Here is a 23,108-nt window from a genome sequence, read left to right as displayed (position 1 = left end):
GAAGTTCTTTCTCCTTTGTGATGGAGTACAGCCCTTTTGCTCCCCAACTTCTTTAGACTCTCTCTAGTTCCACTGTCTGCTACACCCAGCAGCACACCAGGGCTTACCCCTCCAAGACCTGTTTCCCCTGCTCTCTACTACAGTAAAAATCTAATCCATACAAATAATTAGCAGAGCTGGGACTTGAACCCAGGCAGTCTGGCCCCAGAGTCAGTGGTCCTAACCATTGTGCTATGCTGCATCTGACCAGGAATCACAGCTCATATCTATCAGTGGCCATCATATCACGATAGGATAAGCCAGTTATTAATATATTTATGGCATTGACAATCAGCAGCACAGGAATTCAGAGCAGGAAGGGGGGTTCAGTTGCCAGGAAATACATTATAAACCCATCAGTCTTCACCGCATCCTAAAGATGGAGGATATCAACAGACAGAAGGTAAGAGATAAGATTTTGCAAAGCGGGGGAACCCAGAGAAGAAATGCCCCATATAGGAATTCACGAAGCTTCCATGTGGTTGACATTGGTGGTGGCCTTAACAGTCCCTGCCAAGACCTGGGCTTCTGGGATGTTTGTGCTATATGCTTCTTCCTTTTGCAGAGCCAAGCATCATCATGTCTCCTACCTAATCCTGCCTCCTCTTTTCTTTTTTTCTCACATCTCCCAACAATCCTTTTCCTTTGCTCCTTAAATAAACCTTTTCCTACACCTTCCCCAAGAGGAGAAAGGATTTGGAAATAAAGCTGGGGAAAGCAGAGGATGACAAGTTTTCTCTGGTTCACCTCTGTCTGTTTGAGTGGTACCAACACGCGCATGCCAGCTTCTAAATGGGCCAAAGATGGAAGCCGGGCAATGGGGCAGATAAACAAAAGCATGTTTATAATTCCTTCTTCAGCTAAAGAAGGAACTCAGTAACCTTTCATGTTAATCATCCCATTAGGTCACTGGATGTCCCCAAGAAGCAAGGCTTGGCTGAGAAGCAAAAGAGAACTTTGCAGCTGCAGGGCCCAGAGGTTCCAAAGGATGGACGTCAAGTTCACCAGCATGATGCTCACGTACCTCGTCTGGCGCAGAGGGATGGGCAGGGACACGCACAGGAAAGGGTCGAAGGTGTTGCTCTGTTTCAGGCAGTGGGGACAGGTTAAGGAAGATCTGTGAGGGTGGAGGATACACATTAAAGTTGAATCGCAATTTGAACAGTTGGGCAGTTCCTCGAAGAGTTACAGTCACCATTGCAATTTCTCTGCTAGGGCCATACCACAAAGAATTGAAGACAGGTATTCAAATCTTTGTGCACAAAGGTTCAGACAATGTTATTCACAATAGCCAAAGGGCAGATACAATTCATGTGTCCATCAATGGATAAATGGATAAACAGAATGTGTTATAGACACGCAATGGATTATTACTCAGTCCTAAGGTCCTCATACTTGCTACATAAATGAACCTTGACAACATCATGTGAGTAAAAGAAGCCAGACACCAAAGGCTACATAACTTATGATTCCATGTATATGAAATACCAGAGTGAGTAAAGCCACAGGGAGAGAATGCAGATTGGTGGTTGCCAGGTGACGAAAGGAGGGAGACCTGGAGAGTGGCTGCTTCATGAGTACCAGGTTTTCTTTTGGGGGTGATGAAAATGGTTACCAACTAGAAAAAAGTCAGTGGTTGCACAACATAGTGGGTGTACATGCTGCTGAACTACAACTTTAAAATGCTTAATTTTATGTTATGTGGCTCTCAACTCAATTTCTTAAAAAGGAAAAAGTGTAATCATATGTATGGGGATTTCCCTGGTGGTACAAAGGCTAAGACTCTGCTCCCAATGCAGGAGGGTGGGCCTGTGTTCAATCTGGTCAGGGAACTGTATGCTACGTACTGCAACCAAGACCCAGCACAGCCAAATAAATAAACAAATCTTAAAAAAAGAAAAAACAGACCAGAGCACAGACCGGAGTATTTAATGTTCAATCACTCTCTGATTCTGGTAAATTTCCCTTTGGGAAAACCATGGCAATGCTGTAGTAAAAAGGGTGCACCAGGCATACAGCGCCAGCCAGCAGGGGGACCTGACATTTGTGGGGACTCCTCTGCCACACTGTTTCTCTCCCTCCCTCCTCCCAACCTCACCCATCACATACTGTGGCATAACATAGACCTGAAAGATGTAATTTGTCACTGGGAAATTTCCAAACCAGTTTCACATTTAAGCAGACAAATGAGACGGAATGTTTTTCTTTGACTTACTCATTTTTTTAAAATCTACTAAAACTAAGCGAGGCCGAATTTTTCTTGCAGATGCGCCCTAGTCAACCAATCCAGGGACACGGCCTTTAGATGGAGCCGTGAATCTCTGGAAGGGAGCAAGAGATGCATAGTTTGGCAAAAACATAGAACAGCCTAATTTTGTATTTAAAGAATAAAGAAAGCATATTGTTCTCATAATAAACCAGAAAGAGGACATGAGAGGCACCTGTTCCTCAAAGGATGAGAAATGAGGATGATGAGTATGACCAACAGATCAGGGGAGAGGGTAGCATCACTTTCACAGAAAACTCCAAGGGTTACAAGGCTCCAGCTACACCTCAGATGTGGCCTGCAGGGGTCCTTTCGTCCTTGCCATCCCCTCCAGTGCATCATGGTCCTGTCCTACTGTCTCCCAGGCACTCACAGGAGAAAGGACAGAAAATCACCCCAACGCCCTTCACTGTTCACTCGCCCATTTCCCCCAAGCTATTCAACCTCTCTGTCCAATTGCTTCTGTTCCAAAACCAGCCTCTCATCTGCCGCTGGAACTCAGAACTGCTGTCTGCTCTCCATGGGTTACAAATGCCCCGAAACAACACTGCTTGTTTCACACCCTGGCCTCTCGCTGCCACTGAATATCCATCTGACACCTCCCACCTAGCCAGCTTCACCTGCTCGCTAACTGGTGAGACGGATGTTCGCACCGGCAATGGTAATTAAGACAATGCACAAGTAAGATGTCACCTCTCCAAATCTGCGATCTGAAAAACGCTTCTAAAACACACTCTGCCTAAAAGGGAATGCCACCTGTAATGGGAACCAGATTAGGATTTCCGTGAACAAAAGCTCTGAATGCCATGGAGAGAGGAACGCACGCGCGCGCGCGCGCACACACACACACACACACACGCTGCCTCCTCTAGCCAAAACTCCAACATAGCAACAATCCTTGACTATTAAACTTGCAGATGTTTTCAAGCCATGATAATAATTGTATAGAATAACCAATTATTTGTCCTCCAGTCCAGCAGTCCTGGACCTTTTTGGCACCAGGGACCAATTTTGTGGAAGACAATTTTTCCAAGGGAAAGGGGTAGGGGGAGAGATGGTTTGGGAATGATTCAAGAGCATTACACTCACTGTGCACTTTATTTCTATTCTTATTACATCAGCTCCATCTCAGATCAGCAGGGATTAGATCCCGGAGGTTGGGGTACCCCTGCTCTAGCCTACAACCTGCAGCACCCTAATACTATTCTCCCTTTCCTCCTCCAGCCAAAGGCAAAACCTCTGCCCCCCTAAAAAGGGGAGAGCAAGGGGAGATATAGGGAGAATCTCAGTGAGCAGGGGGCCTCTGGACTAACCCGTAATAGCACTTCCGGCTTTCGGTTTCACAAAGAAGACTGATACCAGAGGGCATCCTCCCCAGGAAAGGAGACTGAAGAGGGTCCAGATCAGCAAGGACCACACCCACAGATTCCAGCCTGGAACTGGCATCCACTGATGGCTGCAGAAAACCACTGCTCAGACCTCAAAAGCCCTAACCTAGATGGATGTCCCTAACGATATTTTTTTTCTTTACTCTGGACCAGAAGGCAGAAAGCAGCTATTTTTAGCAGTTACCAATCCTTTTTTTTTAGCATGACTATCTTGCTTCTTACTCATCCTTCTACAGCAATTGACCCAAAGGGTGCTTACAGTCCTTAGTATCGAATCAGCTCAAATGTCACTTCTTCAGGAATCTGTCCCTGACTCACCTTTTACCTTGTGACACTGTGATTTATAATAAGAAATATATATTTATGTTGAAAAGTATGTATGTTCCTGGCACAGAGCTCCTAAAACCCTTGGAATTTCCTAAGTGATGAGAGCAGAAATAAAGGTAAAATGAGCATCTTTTGCTATTCATAAAAAATCCCATACAACCACTCCTGAGTTTATGCTAAAACCACAGGATGGGGGCTGGTTTTCAAAGGAACCCAGCACAGGATGAGGACTTTCAGCTCCATGTGCTAGCTCCACGCTAGGACTCTAAGCTCAGCTAAGAGCCCACATGCTGCGGGGGCGTGGCCAAAAAGAAAAGAAAAAAAAAAGAAAGTAATGTAAAGGGAAACAAGAGATTTTTTTCCTCTTTCACACTCATAACATGCACGTCAAAACTCTCCCAATTTTTCCTTCAAAGCACCTGCCAGTTATACAACTATGTAAAACCCCAGGAGTCACCCTAGATGTTCACAGTTCCCTTGGTCCCTCCCCCTCTTACCCTTAAACGCACTGGCAAGTCCTGTTGACTCTACATCCCAAACCTGTTCCCCATCTACCCACCCTTTTCCCTCCATCTCCATCACTACCAGTCTCCATCATTCTCCCACTGGAAGGACATCACATCAGCTGCTATCCAGCTCTCAGTGCTGCCTCCCTTCATCACCAAAACAACTAATTTCTTTCTTTCTTTGTTTTTTGGGCTGCAGGCCACGGCAGGTGGGATCAGATCCCCTATCAGGGATCGAACTCGTGCCAAGTTCAGTGGAAGCTCAGATTCTTAACCACTGGACAGCCAGGGAAGTCCCAAGCAGCCAGTTTCTTAAATGGATCATTAGACCACACGCAGCCTTAAACTTCGAAGTGGTTTCCTACAGCCCTTAGGCTACATACAACCCATGCTACCAGGTGCCCGTTCACCTCTCCAGACTCACCTCTCCCCACCCTTCACTACTTGGCAGCTCTCTGGTCCTTGAACTTGGATCGTCTCCACCCCAGACTCTTTGCTGCTTTTTCTGCCTGGAATACCCTGTCCCCAAGTTATCTGAATGGCCGGCTTCTCGTCACTCAGCTCGCAGCTCGAATGTCCCCTCTGAAAATAAGCCTCACCTGATCACCTTATCTAAGGTAGACTGCCTCCCCAACCTCCCAGGTTATCATTTCACTCATTGTTATCACAGATTGTTGCACCTTATGTGTGTATTAAGTCCCTTCCCAGTGGTTAAAGAACCCGCCTGCCAATGCAGGATACGTAAGAGACGTGGGATTGATCCCTGGGTTGGGAAGATCCCCTGGAGAAGTGCATGGCAGCCCACTTCATTATTCTTGCCTGAAGAATCCCATGGACAGAGGAACCTGGCCAGCTACATTCCAAGGATCGCATGGAGTCGGACCCAACTGAAGTGACTTAGCAGGCACATATATGTTCTATCGAACACCTCCCCCGATAGATGCTTTCAAACTGTGGTGTTGGAGAAGACTCTTGAGAGTCCCTTGGACTGCAAGGAGATCCAACCAGTCCATCCTAAAGGAGATCAACCCTGAATATTCACTGGAAGGACTGATACTGATACTGATACTGAAACTAAAGCTCCAATACTTTGGCCACCTGATGCAAAGAGCTGATTCTTTGGAAAAGACCTTGATGCTGGGAAAGATTGAGGGCAGGAGAAGAAGGGGATGACAGAGGACGAGATGGTTGGGTAGCATCACTGACTCAATGGACATGAATTTGAGCAAGCTCCAGGAGACAGTGGAGGACAGAGGAACCTGGCGTGCTACAGTCCATGGGGTCGCAAAGAGTTGAACATGACTTAGCGTCTGAACAACAACAACAACCCCCAATAGAATGTTAGTTGATAGGAACAGTGGCTGGGGTGTGTTCACAGCTCAAGTCTCAGCACCTAGAAGGGGACCTGGCAGAGTCTATATAAGTTTATATTTTTTATATCCTTCATTATGCTGGGAAATCTTGAACTCCAAATAATGTGTTAGACTCAGCTCTCTGGTAATAAAGAACAAATCAGAAAGATCTCACCCACTTCTCAGCAATGGTCTGGGGAGATCCTAGGCCTTCACATTCATGTTATACAGAACCATCTTCACCAACAGCCCTCCTTCAAGGCGGGGTGGGAGGCCCAGGATCCAGCAAGAAAGGAAAGAAATACTGAAGGTCGGAAACAACAGGAGTAAGTGCTTAACTGTGGTTAATAATGGGGAAGACAAGGGAGCTTATAGTTTCTGTTGTTTTACAATCTCAGGGTAAACCTAACAATGGGAGGCTGGTTACCAGGATACAAGTTTGCTGAAGGCTTAGGCAACACATTTTAAACATACCCCATTTTTACCTGTATTGTGCTTGGAAGTGGCTTTGCACAAAGCTTTGGCCCACAGAAAGCTGAGCCGATGGCGACAGAAGGTTCTCAGAGGTCCTCCTGACTTCAGGTTGAAGCTGCAAAGAAATGAGGGGAGGAAACAAAATTAGCCATGCCTCCCATCATTCCACTGCATCCAGACCAACGAGACTCCACCTCCTCCTGTGTCCACAGCATCCCTTTCTGGGGCTAGACCTGCAGAACCAGGCTTTCCATGTCGCTGACCATCATCTACTGCTCCTTCAATCCCTGGACCTCCCCAGTTCCCTGAGAGAGTGACAGAGAAAGGAAAGAGACAGCGGTAATGTGTGTGTGTGTGTGTGTGTGTGAATGTGAGTATGTGTGTGTGTATATGTGTTGAAAGAGCATGAACCTTGGTGAACACTCACACATACTACCCCAGCCCCAACCTTTACCTCTGTATTAACAAACCCATTCTTTACCCCCATGCTTCTAGGAACCCTGTGTCTAAATGTTTCCTGTACATTTCACTTGGATGGGCTGTCATCACTTCAAACACACCCACACCAAATCTGACCATCTCCCACCTCCTAAACTGTTCCTGAACATATTTTCCAGTGAGCCAGTCTTCACGTAAACATCATCTTTCTCAGACAAAACAGGTTTGTATCTCAGAATAATGAATGCGTCAGCCTCCTCCCACCACACTCTGTCCTACTGTATCCTCCTCTGAATTGCCTTACATATGAGTGTCCCACTGCGGCTGTAATAAATGGCCACAAATGAGTGGCTTGAAACAACAGAAATGTGTCCTCTCGTAGATTTCAAGACCAGACATCCAAAATCAGGGACTTCCCTGGTGGTCTGGTGGCTAAGACTCTGAGCTCCTGATGCAGGACACCCGGGTTCAATCCCTGGTCAGGGAACTAGACCCCATGTACCACAACTAAAAGATTCCACGTGCTGCAACTAAGACCTGGTGCAGCCAAATAAATAAACAGATATTTAAAAAATAAAAAGGAGGGAGGGACTCATTCAAGGCACCTTGTGTGACACCCTGTGTGCACAGCTCATAACTGAGCAGCTGATGGGGGAGGAGAGGAGACAGAGGAAGGGGTACATAGGGTCAACTCCAAGCTTCCGATCTGGTGCCTGGAGAGCCCCTGATCCATTAACAGAAGTGTGTGTGTGCTCAGGGGTCTCCGATTCTTTGCGACCCCATGGACTGTAACCCGCCAGACTCCTCTGTCCATGGGATTTCCCAGGCAAGAATACTGGAGTGGGCTGCCATTTCCTTCTCCAGGGACTCTTCCCGGCCCAGGGATCGAACCCTTGTCTCCTACATTGGGAGGCAGATTCTTTATCACTGAGCCACCAGGGAACCCCGTTAACAGAAGAGGAAATAGCAACAGGAGAAAGGGGAAGTTGAGGGAGGGGAGAGCAAGCCAAGTTCCAGGAAGAGACACCTAAGGACAAGGGAATGAAGGGCTCGGAGGAGAGAGAATGTGGATACAGAGCAGACACGGGCATTTGGGGCTGCCCAGGACTGTCTCCTCTTCACTGAGAGTAGCCCTCACTTTGGGAACATTGAATTCAGTCCAGGGGTAGGGGGCAAGGCTCTTTCATTGGGGGTCCAGTCCTCCCTCACCAGAGAGACAGGCACGTGACTCAAGCAAGATGGATGAGATGTGATGTTCCTGCCCTGCATGTTGATCACAGGCAGACTCACCCACAGGCTGAAAACTGCGACTTCGGCAGAAGTGTTCAGGCCAGAGGATTGAGCCGTTCCTGCCACTGACACCCCCACCCCAGAGCCGTCCGGTTCAGGACAGTTCCCAGCCTGGTCTTCAGCCTTCATTTCCATTCCACCCTTCACCCTTCACCTCCATTATCCACTCTTCTGCCCTTGGGCTTCCCCTTTTTGTTTGAGTTGGCTGATTGGCTGCTGTTCCTCACAACCAAAGACCTCTCAGTGACCCAGGCTACTTCTCCATCAGGATGATGGGGCAGTGGGACTTCCCTGACAGTCCGGTGGTTAAGACCTTCCAATGCAGGGGGTTCGGATTCGATCCCTGGTTGGGGAGCTAAGTTCCCACATGCCTCACGGCAAAAATAACTAAAACAGAAGCAATACTTTGAAAATGGTCCACATTAAAAAAAATAAATCTAAAAAAGATGATAAAGCAACATGCATTGGAAGCAGCTGCAGACAGGACCATCCAAGGATGGGTATGTAAAGAGAAAATTCCAAACGAGGCTGGGGTGAGAGGCAAAGGAGGATCACTCATAAAGCATGGTCTACCAGCCCAGTCGGACCAGGCTGGGGCTACCCTGCCAGCCGAGTGATCCTGACTATCTCCCTGAGCTTTGTTCCACACCTAAAAGGAACAGGAGCTCAGGGAATCATCGTTTAAATAAAAAGAGACGAGGGTATCCTGCCTGGCACATAGTAGGTGCTTAATAGATGTTAGGTTCCTGGTCCTCTTCCCAGCCTCAGCCCTTTCTTAATCCTGCAAGACTGGCGTTTTCTGTGAGATAAACTGCCTGAAAGATTGCTGGTGTCACACCGTCCACGGGATAGTAAAAAGACGCCCTATTCACCAGATGAAAACATTTATTGTTACATTAACAGAGAAGAAAGTTGTCCTCATGTTTCCTATTCTGGTTTCAAATAAATTGAGCTACATGGCTTTCATATGCTTGAAACAGAAATAGCCTCAGAAAGAAAAATTGTTCAGAGGTACACAGGGGACAGTCCCTTTCCTTCCTGGAAAGCGAAAATGAAGTTTGTGCCAGATAGTCCAACAGCTCTGCTCTTTTACCTTCAAGCATTCACAGCCAGCCCTCTGCAGGCAGCCCGATTTTCTGAGAGCAAGTTTCAGGAGGGGCTTTGACTCCAGACATAGAAAAGATCTTTCCTGGTGTCAATCAGGTCAGACGAAGAGCAGGCCAAGCTCCTCTCTCCAGCCAACAGCCAGCCATGGTCTTGTTGGGTCGTGGCTGCCTTCTTGACACCCTTGGCCATTAAAGGAACAGAAAGTAGCCAGCGTGACTGAGGATCATGAGTGAGGGGCAGAGGGGCCTGAAACCAGGCAGAGCTGTTGGTGGGTCAGCCAGTTAGGGCCCCGTCAGCTGTATAGGAGTCTGGATTCTGTTATAAGTGCAATAGGGAGCTGCTGAGGGAATTAAAGCAGGAGGGTGATGCGATCTCATTTCCCTTCTGAAAAGATCCCTCTGGCTGCAGCATGAGGAACACACAGTAGTGGGGCACACTGGAAAATGCAAGACCAGTTAGGGCTGCTTTTATGTGGGTCTTGAAATTGTAACAAGTTATTGACTTAAATAAACTCACTGTCATCGTAAAGAAAGGCGTGAGGTGGTGCACTGTGGTTGGGACCAAGGCTCCAGAGCAGAGTTCTCAATGAGGGGGATGCTTTCGCCTCTCCTCCAGGGGACATGTGGCCGTGTCTGGAGACAGTTTTGGTAATCAATCACAATTATGGATGCCACCGGCAGCTGCTAGGTAAAGAAATGCTACAAATGCTACAATGCACAGGAGAAACCCCCACTCCCCTAGAATTACCTGGTCTTCTGTCAAAAGTGCTGAGGCTAAGAAGCCCTGTTCTAAGAGTCGAATTTTCTAGCTTTGCATCGGCTCTCCTACTGGCTTGCTGTGTGACTTGGGGCAAGTTACTTAACCTCTCTGTGCTCTCCCCGACCTCTATGGGATGCTTTGCCTGCCACCAAAGGACAAAAGAGAAGGATCAAGGATCGAAAGGTAACTGGGAAGGCTGTTTATCCCTCTTACTTGCCAGGTAGCAAGTGCTGACTGGCATAGGCATGGAGTGGGGAGAAGGAGGGGAAAAATGGGACAAGAAGCCTTTTCTTTTTTTTCTCTTTTGGCCACATGGCTTGCAGAATCTTAGTTCCCTGATTAGGGATCGAACCTGTGCCCCCTGCAGTGGAAGCACAGAGTCTAAACCACTTGACTGCCAGGGAAGCCCCAGGATGGTTCTTTTTAAAATAAGAAAACAGGCTTTCAAGCTAGACTCCCCTTGGACTTGAATCCTGACTCTGTCACTTCTTAAGCTGTGCTGCTTCGGGAAGGTTACACAGCCTGTCTGATTCTTGGTTTACCCATATATCAAATGGGGATAATAACTCTCGTAACACTCCACAAATGACAGTAGCTATTCATACTGTGTATAACACTCCAAGATGTGCTCTGAAAAGTACAGAACAGGGTACAATCACTATCTTCCCTGTCCCATGCATTTGGCGACCTGCTGTCTCAGACAGAAGAACTCTTTCTGCAGCTCTGTCAAGCTCTTAGCTTCTACATTATACTGTGGTTTAAAAGAGTTTATTCAAGACATATATGGTGATGCTCTCCTTAAAGCTGCAACTTGTCATTTTAAAAGAAAAAGAAACAGAGACGACAATCGGCTGTGCAGACAAGTTAAAGACTCAGCTTCTTGAGCCATTTTTTTTTTTTCATTTTATTTTTAAATAAACACTGTATGTATTTGAGGAGTGCAACATGATGATTTGATACACACTGAGGTAGTGAAATAATTACTTCAGTCAAACCAATAAACATATCCATCTCCTCACATAGTTACCTTCTTGTGTGTGTGGTGAGAGGACCTAACATCTACTCCTAGCAGATTTCTAGCACTCAATATGGTGTTATTAATTACACTCACCATGCTGCATGCTAGGTATCTAGATTCATTCACCCTACAAAACTGACTGCCATTCAATCTCTCCCTCATTTATTCATTTTAGTAAGTATAGTTTATTTACAATGTTGTGTTAATTTCTACTGTACAGCAAAGTGATTCAGTTATATATGTATATAGATATATATATAGATAGATAGATATATGTACACACTTTCTTTATTGTATTCTTTTCCCTCATGGTTTAATCACAGGATATTGAATACAAGTCCCTGTGTTATATAGTAGGACCTTGTTGTTTATCCATCTGCTAATCCCAAACTCCCAATCCATCCTTTCCCCAGCCCCCCTCCCCCTGTCTGTTCTCTATGTCTGGGAGTCTGTCTGTTTCGTCAATAGGTCCATTTGTGTCACATTTTAGCATCCCATCTTTATTACTCTAGAATAATAGTCTCTGAGCAGGTAGTGTAAAGATGGGAGAGTAACAGGTGAAAGATCCAAACACTTACAAAGGGCTTTATAATTGATTCACAAGAGGGATGGGAAAAAATGGTCCAGACATAAAACAAACAAAACAAGTAAAGCAGTTCTTGTAGCTGGTTCTGATCTGGATCAGTTTTGAGACATATCAAAAGTAATGTGCGACTGATTCATTGCCAAAGCTTGTAAAACATTTTTTAAATTATAATGGATTATTCATGGACATTGTTTTGATAACTTTGCTCACTCATGGTATAATAAATTTACTCACTTTTCCTTTCTTAAGTGAGAGATAAAAGGATAGAACCCAATATTGATCTTTATTTAGCAAAGCCATAGAGACTATAACTGATGTATCAACAGACTGTAGCTATTACAAATGACCATAGGGCTTTCTTACTCCCAAAGGTTTGAGGTTTCATCCAAATCTGGGAATGCTGAGGGCACACATGAAAAGATCATCCATCCTGCGTCTTGAGAAAAATGATTGGGAATCACTTGCTCTGCAGGATAAGTAACTGAGAAAGCAGAGCTAAAATGGTAGCATTTGAAAATAATAAGCAATACCACCAATGGCCTCAGAGGACCATACTAAGGCATAGGATACTGATGAAAAGGAAAAAATTTTTTTTCGAACTTTAAACCAAACAGAAACCCTATTCACTGAATCACTGGGATTAGAGAGGATGAGGAATAGCAATGGGAGGAAACGTCTGGTCGAAAACAGACGGGGCAAAGAGGAAGGTGCAGGGAATGGTACTGTGTGAGCAGCAGCCAAAATACACAAAGATCTACGGAGCTGAATCTCAAGATTTAGTTTTGAGTTGAATAAATGTTCAAGGGAAAAAACTAAAATTGAACACAATGTGTTTTTCGAGGGTGACTGACCTTGTCAGACTCCGGCCCTCGGGAGGAACCCTCCAAGTCCTCGTGTACGCGATCCAACAACCAGAGCAGGAACTCCAGGGCATCGTGCTGGGCATTGCCTTGGAACTGAGTGCCGTACTTGGAGACTGCATTCTGAAGGAACAGAGAAAAACCAGAGGGGCAATGTGGCCTTTCCAACAGCCAACTACATATATCTCCACTCTTTGGAACATTCTTTTCCCATAAAGGTCATTACAGGGTATTGAGTAGAGTTCCCTGTGCTATACATTTCTGTTCTGTATATAGATTCATTTGTATAACCTTTTAGATTCCACATTAACGTGATATTATATAGGATTTGTCTTTACATTTCAAAAAGCCCACTCACTCAGTCATCTCTGACTTTGTGGCCCCCATGGACTGTAGCCCCCAGGCTTCTCTGTCCATGGGTTTCTCCAGGCAAGAATCCTGGAGTGGGTTGCCATTCCCTTCTCCAGAGTGTCTTCCCGACTTGGGGATGGAACCCGGGTCTCCTACATTGCAGGCAGATTCTTTACCATTTAAGCCAAGGAAATTCACTAACACATAAGTGATATCATATAGTATTTTCTTTGTCTGACTTATTTTACTAAGCATAATATTCTCCAGGTCCACCCCTGTTGCTGCAAATGGCAGTATTTCATTCTTTTGGTTTTTTGGCTGAGTAATATTCCATTGTCTGTTTCTATTACATCTTTTTCTATTTACTTATTTTATCACGCTGGTCTTCACTGGGGCACGTGAACTCTTAGTTGGAGCATATGCAATCTAGTTCCCTGACCAGGGATCGAACCTGGGCCACCTGCATTGGGGGTGGGGAATCTTAGCCACTGAACCACCAGGGAAGTCCCCGTACCATATCTTCTTAATCCAATTGTCTGTTGATGGGCACTTAGTTTACTACCATGTGTTGGCTATTGTAAATAGTGCTGCTATGAACAATGGGGTGAGTGTATCTTTTCAAACTAGTGTTTTCATTTTTTTTCTGGAAATAGACCCAGGAGTGGAATTGCTGGATCATGTGGTAGAATGTTTTTATATATATGATTCTCTCTCTTGCCTGAAGCTCTGGTCCTTGTAGTGCTGCGGCCCATACTCCCCTGCCCCCATTAGTCTATTTCCGTGCTGTCTCTCTCTGCTCATCCCATAGGTGGACAGCTTCTGGCCCTGTTCTCTCAGCAGTTGTTTCCTTCATTCCCAAGGTGTCAACTCCCCTCTTGAGATTGACCATGTGACCCAGTGAAGTGGAATTCCTTAAATACCATGCCTGTGGTTCCTTCACTGCCTCTTCCTAAAATGAATGGAATTTGAGAAGTCCGAACTTCTTCTGTGGTTAGATCACAAAATGTGAGAGCCAATCCTTCATCCATCCCTTTAATAAATAAGTATTTGTTGAGTGCCTACCACAGGCCAGGCACTAGTCTAGGGCCTGGGGTTCCAAGGGGGAACGGGGCAGACGAGACTTCCTGCCCTCTTGGCACTCATATTCCCGCACCCTTCACTTTGTCCCATTAAAGGATGTGGCAACTTCATCATTTTCTGGGTACAGGCAGGTTCCAGCTTTTAAAAAGTTTACTTCAAAGGGTAATATATATATCTACCTTTTTAAATAAAGAATTCAAAATGTAAAAAGAGCAGTAATGAAGAGTCTTCCCTTGCCTGGGTGCCCCTCATAAAAAGAAAGAAGACACTGAATATTTTCTTACTTATGCATCCTTGCATGGTATTCTTTGTGCAAGCATGAGCATTTGAGTGTAAGCAATCCCCCTTGTCTGTGTACAGGGCACATCCTGTATATGTCCCCTGCAGGTCTGTCCTCTGCTCATGCCCATCCAAGGGAACAATGTGAGCAAAGCTGTGGACCCAGCCGATCTCACCACGTCCAATCAAATCAAAGGTGTGCCATGTGCTCAGTCGTGTCCAACTTTTAGTGACCCCATAGAGGACCCCACCAGGCTCCTCTATCCATGGGATTTCCCAGGCAATACTGGAATGGGTTGTAATTTCCTTCTCCCAAGGATCTTCCCGACCCAAGGACTGAACCCACATCTCTTGCATCACCTGCACTGACAGCCAGATTTTTTACCACTGAGCCACCTGGGAAGCCCTAATGAAAGGGCCTGGGCTTTTTCTCTTTTAAATCTTGCTTTGGGATTTAAAGGCAACTTTAGGAGGAGCTGAAGCAAATTTCAAGATTTGATTAACTGAAATGCTGGTTCTGAGTTTATTATTTGAAGTACGCTAGCTTGGGTGCATTGGAGGGTCTAGATTTCTCTGTACTTTGACCGCCCCCTCCCACACACACACACAAGCAGGGCTGCCCAATAAGCAATTAAAAAGAAGCATGAATAAGTGATAAACAATGAGTAATGTTTGTGGTGTTAAGTATTCATATGCCCGTCATGTATGGATGTGAGAGTTGGACTGTAAAGAAAGCTGAGCTCCGAAAAATTGATGCTTTCGAACTGTGGTGTTGGAGAAGACTCTTCAGGGTCCCTTGGACTGCAAGGAGATCCAACCAGTCCATCCTAAAGGAGATCAGTCCTGGGTGTTCATTGTAAGGACTGATGATGAAGCTGAAACTCCAGTACTTTGGCCACCTCATGCGAAGAGCTGACTCATTGGAAAAGACTCTGATGCTAGGAGGGATTGGGGGCAGGAGGAGAAGGGGACGACAGAGGATGAGATGACTGGATGGCATCACCGACTCGATGGACATGAGTTTGAGTAAACTCCCGGAGTTTGTGATGGACAGGGAGGCCTGGCGTGCTGCGATTCATGGGGTCGCAAAGAGTCGGACACAACTGAGCAACTGAACTGAACTGACTGACTGATGCCCCAGGCAATACTGGGGATATATTTTGACTAACAAGTTATTGTTAATCTGAAATTCAAATGGAGCCGGGCATCATGTATTTTGCCTGGCGACTGTACCCCCCAGTCACCCTCAAACCTGTATCCTTAGTACCAACATTCCCTCCCGGGGGAGCAGCCAGCACCCCCCAGCTGGAAATCTCTAAAATCAGCTCTTTAATGTCAGGGTCCTCTTTCCAGTTCCCTCTCACACCCACATCAGTCAAGAGTTCTGATTCTGGCTTCCTGACTGCACTTTCCACAGTCCCAGTCCCACTGTTGAGTCGTAATTCCTGACAACCCAGATGACAATACCCACCTAGAAGGAAGTCCGGCCCCCAGCAGCTCCCCCTGCCCACCTACTGCCTGCAGGACAGGACAGAACCTTCTTCCACAACCCTGCTGGTAAGGTCAGGCCCCCACCCCAAACCCTTCCTAACTGCATTAAAGCTATATCCTAACATGGGAGGGATGAATGGCAATATTTGGTATTTCTACCCTGTAATACGCCATAGCTCTACCCATAAGTGTGTTTCTCCCTCTCATCACTGATAATTTATAACATGTTTAAGCAGTATTCCTAGTTATTTCATATTTCTGGTTTTTAGAAATGAAATCTCATTTTTATGTTTCTAAAAGGGTCTTGCTTTTGATTATCTAGTACCTGACCCCATTAGTGACAGTGATAATTCTAAAACATGGTTTCCCAGAACCATTCAGTAGTTTTCCTTCCTGGAAAAAAAAAAAAAAAAGTTGAATTTTAATCCTGTTTCCTTTTCATGTCTTACTGTTTTCTCCAGAACTTCCAAAACATACAAGTGATGAAGGTATCCTTGTTTTTTTAAAAAGCAGTGCCTCTGGTACATCACTTGAGGCATACTGCATTTCTAAAATTGTTGGTCTAAAATTGATCCTCAAACACATACGCTAAGATAAATTCCAGATGGCTGAAATCCTTAAATAGCCATAGAAAAATCAGAAGTACATAACATAGAATGTTTATCAAAAGGTATGAAACAAATAAATCTAAAACTTTCTGTAGGGAGAAGAAGGATTGAGTTTGGAGGAAATATTTGCAGCAAGTATGACAAGAGTTAAAGAATTTAAAGAAACAAGAAAAAAGAACATTATGACTAAGGCAGAATGTTTAGACAAACCACATGAACAGACAATTCCAGGAGCAGTCTTACAACCATTCATAGTGAAAAAGCACAGAAAGATTCAACACTTGACTCCAAACAAACAAATGTTAAAAACAAGATGCTATTTCTATTTGTTCAACATATTAATGAGGGGATATTTAATACTCAGGAAAACATGCATTGCTGTATCTACAACTTGATATCATTTTTGGAAATTTGTCAATGTGGGCACTAAAAATAATCAAGCCCAATAAAGTTGATCTAAAAACTAAAAAGCAATAAACATGTAAAATTGGGAAGATGATTTATATAGATATCAAAACTCATCAGATGTGACTTAAAATTTTTACTCAGCCCTGAGAAGAAATTCTGCCATTTGTAGCAACATGGATGGACCATGAGGACCTTATGCTGAGTGAAATAAAAAGACAGAGGAAATCAGTATATGACACCTTTTATATGTAGAATCTAAAAATATCAAAATTGAAAAGCAGAAAATAGTGGTTATGAGGGGCTGAGGGTGGAGGGATGGGAGAGGTGTTGTGTAAGGTACATACTTGTAACCAGTAGATATTTAAGTCCTGGAGACTAGTACATGGTACAAGCAGACATCAGGTATTGTGGGTTCAGTTCCAGACCACCATAATAAAGCAAATATTTCAATAAAGCAGGTCACGTGAACTTTTTGGTTTCTCAGTGCATATAAAAGTGATATTTACAGTCTTCTGTGGTCTCTTAATAATATAATATTAAACATACAATAATATTATGTCTAAAAAATAACATATGGACCTTAATTTTCTTAAAAATTTATTGCTAAAAAATGCTAACCATCATCTGAGCCTTCAGCGACTCTTAATCTGCTGGTGGAAAGTCTGGCCTTGATGCTGATGGCTGCTGACTGGTCAGGGTGATGGCTGCTGAAGCCTAGGATGGCTGCGGCAATTTCTTAAAATAAGACAACAGTGACTGACATCTGCGCGTGGATTGATTTTTCCTTTCACTTGAACCCTTAGAGATCACTGCAGAGTTATTCATTGGCCTAATTTCAATGTTGTGTGTCTCAGGGAAGAGGGAGGCCTGGGGAGAGAGAGATGGGCAGAATGGACAGCTGGTGGAGCAGTCAGAACACACACATTTATTGATTAAGTTCATCTTATATGGGTGCAATTCACAGCACCCCCAAAACAATGACAATAGTAACATCAAAGATCACTGATCACAGATCATCATAACAAATATGGTAAAAATGAAACAGTTGGAAATACTGTGAAAATTACCAAAATGCGACGTAGAGACACAAAGTGAGCAAATACTGTTGGAAAAAGGGCACTGATAGACTTGCCCCACACAGGGTTGCCACAGACCTTCAATTTGTAAAGAACGCAGTCTCCGCAAAGTACAATACAATGAAATGTACCTATACAGTGATTACAGACAACAAAACTGTATTATAAATACTAAAGTCACTAGAGACTAAACCTTAAATGTTCCCAGCACTAGAAGAAATACAATTACATGATGAGATGGAGGTATTAATCAATGCTACTACTGGCAAACATAATTGCCAGTACACAATCAGTAATACAAACGTACCAGATCAATATATTATCAACATATACCCTACACAGGGTTGTATCTCACATATAACTCAATTTTTAAAAATGGGTGCATTTCATTGTACATAATTTATACCTCAAAAAAGCAAGAAACAAAAAAAAAACCAACAAAACAGTCATCTTTGCTTTGACCGTGTCATTTCACTCAAGGAATTAAGTGTATGGAAATGATCAGAGCTGAGGACAATGATTTAAACATAAGAATTTTCAATGCAGCATGATAGTTGGAAAATTGTACAGTATAAAAATGTCTCCCTAGCAACTGGATCATTTAGTGAAATAGTATACAATCATTATTAATAAAAACTGTTTCATGGAACATTTTAATGACCAGGAGAAAGTCTTACGTTGCTACTTACAGCAGGATACAAAACTAGAATTTCCAATTGTTTGTACATGATTTGAAACACATCAACACACTAATGATGGTTATTTCTAGAGGGTGGAATTCCAGATCTTTTTTTTAAAACACATTTTAGCATTTTTCATTTTTTTTTAAGTTATACATATTTAATTACATCATCAAGAAATCAAAGTATTTTGGAACAAGATGTTTTTAATGTATTTATTCATTTGCTGTTAAAACAAAGAGTAGTCCTACTGTCAGTGGGAGGCTGGGTGACTCAGGGACCGAGGAAGGGGACCCCCACAAACCCATCCCATTTGTGTGCCTGGGCTGGAGTCACACACTACAGTATGCTGGCTTCTTAACTTCCTCTCTTCCTCAGTCCAAAGCTAATAATCCCTCTTAAAGACCAAACTCCTTTGTACAACCTTCTGTGGCTTGTCCCCAACCAATTCTCCAGCCCCTCCCCCCAGCCACATAGGCTTTCTTGGACAGAGGAGCCTGGCTGGCTACAGTCCACGGGGTAGCAAGACATGACTTAGTGACGAAACCACCACCACCAATTCATTTTACGAAGCATTTATCCCGTCCAGCCCCACTCCACTCAGTGACTGGCAGTTTCAGTCTTACGGACTATAATGCACTTCTTCCCACCCTCCTCTGTCCTTAGTTGACCCTTCATCCCTCAAAACTCAGCTCAAAGATTCACACTCCTGCGAAGCCTCCCTGCCCCGCCTCCTCACCCCACCTCTCCCGAGCAATCACATCCTTCTAGCACAATTGCCTGGTGTCTCAGACTGTTAAGAATCTGTCAGGTTTGATCCCTGGGTCAGGAGGATCCCCTGGAGAAGGAAATGGCTACCCACTCCAGTGTTCTTGCCTGCAGAATTCCATGGATAGAGGAGCCTGGCGGGCTACAGTCCCTGGGGTCGCAAAGAGTAGACGACCATTGAGCAACTCACACTTTCACATAGCAGAATTGCCAGAGAACATCTTTATTTTGTAGTTCTTGTCACCAGTTCTAATCATGGGCCCATGGGATTACTTCACTCATCTCCATCTCTCCTGCTGGATCATAAGCTCCCAGGATTTGCATTCATCCCCCCACGTGTGTTCCATGCTCCTTGTATAGTGTCTGGACACAATATTTGTTGAATGAATGAATGTTTCCTCATCTGGAAAATCAGAGGAGCCCACCTAGATTTCAATCCACAAGGTTTAAAAGCCCCTGTTCTGGACTCCACTGTCTCCAAGACTGCCTGCCTGAAAAGTCCCAAGAAAATTTGGACCATATCACCTTTATTAACATATTAACAGTTTGATTATCTTTCAAATCCCCCAAGACTCACAAGGAGTTTCTTGGCTCTAGGGATTTGAGGCAGAAGAGAAATAGGAAATCCTGGTGACTCACAGATTACTAATTCAGAAGACTTTTCAATTACTCCTGCCTCTCCATGGCTGCAGTAACTGGATGAGAATGCAAAGACCTAGAGAAAAGGTACACAGAGCTTACCTCCCTCCTTCCTCTTGGTCTCTGCAGGTGAGGAGATATTAATATAATTAACTCATTTTATCATCACAACATCCCTGTAATAAGGTAAGTACTGCTAGAGTCCCATTTTACAGATGAGGAAAGCTGAGGCACAACTGAGTTTTTAGTAACTTGCTCAAGGTCACAGAGGTGGTATCCTTAACCACCATAGGACACTGCCTCTCACATTTAAAAAGTGAATGCTGCCAAAAGAGCTATTACTGACACCCATTTGACTCCCTGACGCCTGTAGAACAGTGCTTCCCTGGTGGAAGCAGGAGACAGGAAGGTGAGGGTTGGCACCCTTGTGGGTCACATGGCAAGGATTGCTTTCTCAGGCTGAAACTCAAGAGTGGTGATGCTTGTGGAATGAACACTGACAAGTTCCCCCTCCCCCAAGAACAACAATCCCTAGTCTTCAGGGAGCTTCAGCTCTCTGCCCAGAACTGTGGGGTTGTTTTTTTGTGTTTTTAGCAGGAAGCCAGCCATGTGTGTCAATTATCAGGACTCTTTCATCCAACTGGGACCCCAAACAAACGCTGGGTTTTAATCCTAGATGAAGTGATACACAAAACTTCCAAAGCCTCTTGACCCTGCAGCATCCCCAGTAAGTAGATGATGACCCCAGGGAAAAAGGATACAAACCCAGGCTAACGCATCCTTGGGGATTTGATTCACACTAAACAAAAGGATGCCATCTCTGATGTAGCAGATCCACTCCGTCTCCCGGCCCTCAGTGCAGTACCTGGCACACTGGTTCTCAGCTTGCGTTGGGCTTAGACTGAAATCCAAACTCCTTACCACTGTCTCCGAAACCTTACATGATCTGGTCAACTTCATCTCCACCCCACTCTACTCTCCTGGGCAACAGCCACCCTAGTTTTCTTTCATGCCTCCAACTCTCAGCTCGTTTAGGCCTCTGGTGTTGATAGTTGCTGTTCCCTCTCCCTGGATTATTCCTAGATCTTGACCTGGCTGCGTCCTTCTCGTCATTCACCTCCTTCCTCCCAGGCCCTGGCCTTGAAAGTCTGACTCCCCGCACCGCACTGGAAACCAGACTGGAAACTCCGTGCCTGGCGTGAGAACCAACCCTCCGAGGCTTCATCTAGCGTTTGCTGAACACAGAAATGCTGTATACACTCAAACCTACCAGCTCCCGGCACTACCCCCTCAAGCGCTAACACACTAGTCAGCTCAAAACAAAAGCGATAATTCCAGGCTGAACTGGTAACTGTCATCTCGAGAAGTCCCCAAGAAGCCCCCATCCTGATGGAGCACCCACTTGTCCAGAAGGGGAACGCGAAGGGCCGGAGCGCGGCTGCCGCCGAGCGGCGAGGACTGGAGGCCGCCGGGCGCTGCCTACCTTGAACTCGGCGGAAAGTTGGGGCGTGTATTCGCGCGTCCAGAGCGCGCGCACCAGCGCCGCCAGCTGCTCGGTGACCTCGGCGCGGCCGGGCACCGCCCGGTAGCGCCCCAGCGCCAGGAACTCGGCCAGCAGGTCGGTGTTGCTCAGACACTGCACCACGGCGTTCATGAAACAGGTGTTGCCGTGGTTCTTCAAGCCCTGCGCTCCCGGGGGCCGCGCCCCGTCGCCGGCGGGGAGTCCGGGCCGGCGCTCCTCCCCGGGGCTTCCGGGCGCGGCTGGATCCGGGCCCTCAAAGCCCCCCTCCCCGTCGCCATCGCCGTGTCCTGATTGGGGCTGGGGTCGGGGCCCGGGCGGCGAGTGCCCGGGGAGGGAGCGACTGCCCAGAGCCAGCAGGAAGCGGCCGAACAGGCGGCGCAGGGAGCGGCGGCGGCGGCGGGGCCGGGGCGCGGGCGGCCCCTCTCCGGCCGCGGCCCCCGCGCCTGGGTCCATGGCTCCTGCCGGCGCCCCTCCCGGAACCAAGCCTCCACCCCCCCGGGGGCCCCAGGCGGACGAGCCGCCGGCAGGCCCTTCCAGACTCGGAAAGGTGCCCAGGCGCCGGCTACCTGCGGGCCAGGTGTGCCGGGACCGGGCGGAGGCGGAGCTAAGGGCGGGGCCGCCCCGCCCCGCGCGGGAATCCGGCTGCAGAGACCGCCCCGGGCAGCGCCCCACCGCCCGCACCCGCCTCCGGGTCCCGCCCCCGCCCCCGCCCCCGCCGCTCGGACCGGGAATCAAAGCACTGGGGCTTGGCTTTCAGCTCCCCTCCCCTTTCCTTATCGCTCCTAAACCTACTGGTCCCAATTTAACCTCTGCTCTTAGTCCTCTCCCAGCCTTCAAGCCTTGAAAATAATAGAGGAATGATAAATATGAACGCCCTCGTAAATTGCAAAGCCCTGGCTCTTGCTAAGTTTCTTGGAATGACGTCCGGGCGAAGGTGAAGCCTTCCCGAAAGGGTAGCCGCGGGCGTAGCGAGAGACGCGCACAGAGAGCGGCGACCGGGTGGGGAGCGCTTTGGGACCGCTGGCTCCTTCGCAGGCTCAGGTGTTTGCGGACGAGTAGCACCACCTCCCTTCCAGCCCGTCTGCGCCGCCGGTGAGGCAGAGTCTTTGCGGGACCCGCCATCCTGGGACCAGAACTGGGAGGCGTGTGTAGAAACAGCCGGGGTGGCCGTGGTTTGCTTGTTTAAATTACAGACCAGGTTAGAGATGATCAAAACTTGCAAGCGAGACCTTATCATCCTCAGTTTAGGTTGGTAAAGAAATGCGCGCAGAGAGGTTAATGCCATGGGCTGAGGCCACAGACCCGTAAACAGAGAGACCGGAACTGAAGCCGGGTTCTGCCAACCCCGCAGCTTAGCTCTTTTCCAACCTCAGTATTTGCTTACGAGGAAGTTTTCCGGCTCCCTGGCGCGCCCCCTACGCGGTCGCACTTTCACTCCTTAAAGCAAAATCCTAACTGGATTGCTACCCAATAAGAATTGACTTGGCACAGCCTCGCCCTGGATTCGCCGGGGGACTCCGCTCACCTGTCCTGTAACTGTCAGGTTTATAATTAATCTGGTGAAGTCTTGCAAAGTGAATTTCTCATCCATTTCTAGCTCAACAAGAGATCAGCAGGATGCGTTATTACAGCAGTGCCCTGAAATGCTATTTATTGTTTGATGAATATGTGGTCATCATTTATTAAATATCCACCTTGACATATCAAATAGGGCAGCAGCAGGTTACCTAAGGAAAAAGAAAAAAGAAGCAGCACCATTAAAGAACAAAGAATATGCCCAGAACAAAAGACTGTTC

At 46.2% G+C, this 23,108-nt stretch overlaps 1 protein-coding gene across 2 annotated transcripts in view; it reads right to left on the bottom strand.

The window, feature by feature from the left end:
- The window catches only part of USP43 (ubiquitin specific peptidase 43), a 49,502-nt gene extending 27,691 nt beyond the window's left edge, over positions 1 to 21,811 (bottom strand). The window contains exons 1-4 of one of the 2 annotated variants that reach the window (XM_061143474.1): positions 21,274 to 21,811; positions 12,402 to 12,533; positions 6,364 to 6,467; positions 1,064 to 1,156 (exon numbers count right to left, since the gene is read on the bottom strand). In XM_061143474.1, the coding sequence (XP_060999457.1) occupies positions 1,064 to 1,156; positions 6,364 to 6,467; positions 12,402 to 12,533; positions 21,274 to 21,765 (821 nt within the window). In that variant the 5' untranslated portion in view covers positions 21,766 to 21,811. The remainder of the gene's footprint in view (positions 1 to 1,063; positions 1,157 to 6,363; positions 6,468 to 12,401; positions 12,534 to 21,273) is intronic. The other variant, XM_061143473.1, reaches the window with a different exon arrangement.
- Between the last annotated feature and the right edge of the window lie 1,297 nt (positions 21,812 to 23,108).

Source organism: Dama dama, chromosome 5 (genome assembly GCF_033118175.1).
Source record: "Dama dama isolate Ldn47 chromosome 5, ASM3311817v1, whole genome shotgun sequence".
Lineage (NCBI taxonomy): Eukaryota > Metazoa > Chordata > Mammalia > Artiodactyla > Cervidae > Dama > Dama dama.
The sequence above is the reverse complement of the archived record's forward strand: the minus strand, read 5'-3'. Positions and strand labels throughout refer to the sequence as shown.